The sequence below is a fragment of the Sinocyclocheilus rhinocerous genome, unplaced genomic scaffold, assembly GCF_001515625.1.
Source record: "Sinocyclocheilus rhinocerous isolate Xijiao unplaced genomic scaffold, SAMN03320098_v1.1 scaffold1198, whole genome shotgun sequence".
NCBI classification, from domain to species: domain Eukaryota; kingdom Metazoa; phylum Chordata; class Actinopteri; order Cypriniformes; family Cyprinidae; genus Sinocyclocheilus; species Sinocyclocheilus rhinocerous.
This window is the reverse complement of record NW_015649585.1, coordinates 151,221-155,278: the sequence shown is the minus strand read 5'-3', so window position 1 is coordinate 155,278 and position 4,058 is coordinate 151,221. Positions and strand designations below refer to the sequence as shown.

Here is a 4,058-nt window from a genome sequence, read left to right as displayed (position 1 = left end):
CTTGCACAAACTGCGTTGCAATGCAATCGTTTTCCAAAATGTCATTTATGTGAAAATATTAAGTCTGTAAACGTCCGTTAACACAGGCCAGAGAAAAGACTGTAGCAGGAAGATCACTCACTGAAGACGGACACAGAGAAAAATACTGTAGCAGGCAGATCACTCACTGTTCATGATGCATGAACTATTGGAAGAAAATCCTCAATATTGATTTGGGGGTTTATATGAATGTGTTTCTGAGGGGAACTGACTGTCTTCAGAAAAGTTTTTTAGAGCTGTAACAACAATACCGTGATACCGTGAAACCGTGATATTTTTGCTTAAGATTATGATACCGTCAAAATCTCATACCGGCCCATGCCTACTTAGGACCGGAAAAGACTTCAAGTATGCAGTCTAAGACCACCACTATCGGGGCGCAAAATCGTCCCAGGACTTTAGTACTGTACATTTAGTTCTGGAACTAAAGCGGTGCGAAAGGCCCTTATTACAGCCAGTGAAACAGCCTTTGATAAACAGCAACCCTTACATTTAACTGAACAAAACAGATCATGCAAGTTAAACCCAGTTTTGAAAACTCACACCCTCATTGGCCAGTCTGATGAGTCTTTCTGCATGCAGTGCTTTCAATACTTTATTGAAGAGCTTGTTCTGAGCCAATGACCAGCCAGCTCTAAAACAGATTGAAGAAAATTTGATCACAAACAAAACATCTCTGATGTAAGAGGAAAACTATATTTTTATATGAGCTCCCTCGTTCTCATATATCTGCCAACTTGTAGTGACCTGTCAGCAGCTTTTCTTACTTGTTGATGTGTTCTTCCCAATCATCGGGAGGAGGTGGTCCATCAGCGATGGTTCGGGCAAACAGAACGTGACGTTCACACTCGTTCATCACACTGCGGGCTTTCTGATTGTCATAGAGAGGCATTGGAGTGGGTGTGACCGTCTCTACGTCGATGGAAATGTCCGAATCACTGTAGCAGATAACATCACAACCCATTATATATTATGACTTTATATACGTTTACTGATAAATAGTTAACTAGCTTTAAAATGTCTAGGGCCCTATGATTTCAGAACAACAGCTGTTGTGCAACACCTCGTTTACCAAAAAATTAAATTTCATTTCATTATGCTTAAAAAAAACCTTTCATTCATTCACAAATTGTTAATATTTTATGCCGTCTTTTAAAACAGGTCTATTATACAATTAATTATAGGCCTATAATTAAAATATTAACACTGCAGTCATCAATAAAAATCAATGAAATAAAAAGCTTTATTTAGCCTATTTAAAGCGCCGACTTTCAAAAACAACCTGTTTAACACCAAATACGTTTCTTCTCATTTTTTATTTTTTTTTTACATAGCCCTACTATGTACGGGCCACAAGAGAAATATTAAAGGGGTCCTATTATGCTTTTTCACTTTGTCGTCTCTGAGAGAATATGCGGCGTCAGATGCCGAAAGCTCCGTCATTACTCCGTCATTCCGCTTTTACTTTCACTATCTAGTGATATCCATTGACTCGCCTTCATGGTTTAAAACATAAATATTTCCAACATTGCGACGAAAGCAATTACGAAATGCTATTTTTCAGTTCATCTGAATGGATGCGCAGCGCACCTTTATTTGACGTACCGTGAACTCTAGTGTGAAGCGCACGACTCGCCGTCGCTTTGGTGAGAGCAGAGAGAGCGAGTCTTACATAACATGCAGAATTGACGCGCTACATGTAAACGATATTCTTTGTTGCATTTTCCTGACAAAAATTCCTTTGGAATTCGTTGGAAGGACTGCCGGGTTCTCCGGTAGTGGGTGGAACTAATGCGCAAACGACAATCTCATTGGCTGGTGCTCACCTATTATCGTCCCTGTTTTGATTTCAGCAAATCAGTTCGAGCGAACGCACACAACCTGATTAATATTCATGAATCCAGCAGCTCGTTAATCCTTAGTGCGTTTTATATTGTTCTTATTAGTAGAATTTGTATTAACATTATTATCATCATCATATCATCAGTATTATTGTTAGTTTTTTTCCCAATTTAGTTTTTTTTTTTTACAGAAACACTGAATGACCAAAAAAGCACCACCACCAGTCCTAAATTCAGTCTATGCATGCATACATGGTTACCAAGTTTTAATTCTAATTACTAAAGTTCTATCATTAAATAATACTTGATTATCCTAATATCATATTATAATGCTTGACTGACTGATGTTAAGAGTGTACTTTCAGATATTTAAAAAAGCTGTGCCATTTTACAAACACATACAGTATTATACAGTGTATATATATATATATATATATATATACAGTGCTTCCCACAGGTTTGAAATATACTTGCGGAGGTAGCCGGGTGGAAAATCCTCCTATTACACATGGCCAAAAATGGTCTACTACATGTGACAAACAACAAATAATGTGTGATTTTTAACTATATTTGTATTTATTGAAATTCATTTTAATTACATAGGCTACTATTACATTTAATTACATACTCATATTATGCATTGTAAATTATGCAAAATTACAGCATTTAAATGGTAGAATTCTCCTTGCTTTGTCATAAAGTGTCTCTTTCAGTGAATGGGGGACAGATTTTACTGATACTAGTCAAATCTATATATTAAATATTGTATTTATAAATATATATTATATTGACTTTTCTTCCTGTGGGGAAGCATCCCAGCCAGAAACTACAATAGTTTACTATGAATTAAGTGGAAATTAAATTAAATACCATTTATTGTGTAACCAAAATACCAATAAAGCCCAGAAAAGAAAAAAAACGTTGACTTTTAATTAAAAACAAGCCCGAAAAACACAGAGACTCTTATTTTGAAATGTCTACACTATTGCGGCTTGATCCTTCAGATGAGATAAAATATGCATTCTTACAACCGTCTAAAACATATTATATAAAGGTCATAAAGTAGACATTGTCATAATTCATCAACGAGTTCATAAGCAATCACTTGCCATAAATGTGCGCTATTCATTGATTGAGAATCACTTTGAAGCAGTCACGTTGCAGTGTCAAGGCGGAGCTGTTGCGCGTTCAACAGCGCCGCCTTGTGACACTGCAACATGCAGCGCTCTTTATCTAATGAAATCATAGCCTTTTGAAGTTTAATAATCAATAGGCTGTATCGCGATTTATGTTTTTCCATCTTCAAATATAAGACGTCTTAAAATAATCATTAAGATGTTTGTTTTACCATTTCATGTATTGAACTTTTTTTATGACATTAAATTTAAGAAAACTCACCCTGAGGGATTTTGCTTAATTCGCACACATGCTCCTAACAACCCTCTACGGACACCTTGGCAATTAAATCGCCATTGGCTAGTAAATTTTTTAGTTTACTCGCCAGACTATACAAAGCTCTGCGCCAGGCACAGTGTTTTAAATATCTGAAAATACACTCTTAACATCAGTCAGTCAAGCATTATAATATGATAATCAAGTATTATTTAAAGGTGCAGTAGGAGATCTTGGAAAATGCTAACTTTAGCCTGATAGCACTGAAAGCGAACATCCCACCCTCCCACCAATCGCCGTCCAAAGCCACGTCCCTTTAACGCATTTACGCTCACAGACCAGAATACCAGAGACAACAATACTACAATAGGCTACATCAGCGGTTCCCAATTCCAGCCCATGTTCCGAAGTGAAGGAAACTTCAACAGATTTCCCCTGCTCGGGGAGGAGGGAGCAATGAACACGGTGTAGGGATCATATGGATCGGAACACAGTTCATGCACGTAGCTCACTTCTAACGACCTGGCGCGAGGACTGGATTAACTGCTGGGCTACATCATGTGTCATTCACCGGTGAGAAAACTTTAAAAGTACTACAATACCAGGAAGGAAGATCGGGTTGTTGATGTTTGTCTGCCATTCTCGCTCTGTCTGCACAGCGTGCGTGAACGCGCTGATGACGTATCCTCTCTGCGCGAACCCGGTGTGCAGAGGTATGCTAATACATGCGTTGACAGGCAGGTAGGAAAGCCAATTAAAACGCTCGGACCGAACGTTTTGATTGGA

General features: G+C 37.9%; 1 protein-coding gene across 5 annotated transcripts in view; it reads right to left on the bottom strand.

Annotated features, from left to right (window-relative positions):
- The window catches only part of kansl3 (KAT8 regulatory NSL complex subunit 3), a 35,719-nt gene that overhangs the window by 27,286 nt on the left and 4,375 nt on the right, over positions 1 to 4,058 (bottom strand). For all 5 annotated transcript variants that reach the window (XR_001636639.1, XM_016515680.1, XM_016515679.1 and 2 more), the window contains exons 3-4: positions 807 to 977; positions 583 to 673 (exon numbers count right to left, since the gene is read on the bottom strand). Coding sequence is in view for 4 of the 5 variants with exons in the window: in XM_016515680.1 (XP_016371166.1) it covers positions 583 to 673; positions 807 to 977 (262 nt within the window). In the remaining variant the exon portion in view is untranslated. The remainder of the gene's footprint in view (positions 1 to 582; positions 674 to 806; positions 978 to 4,058) is intronic.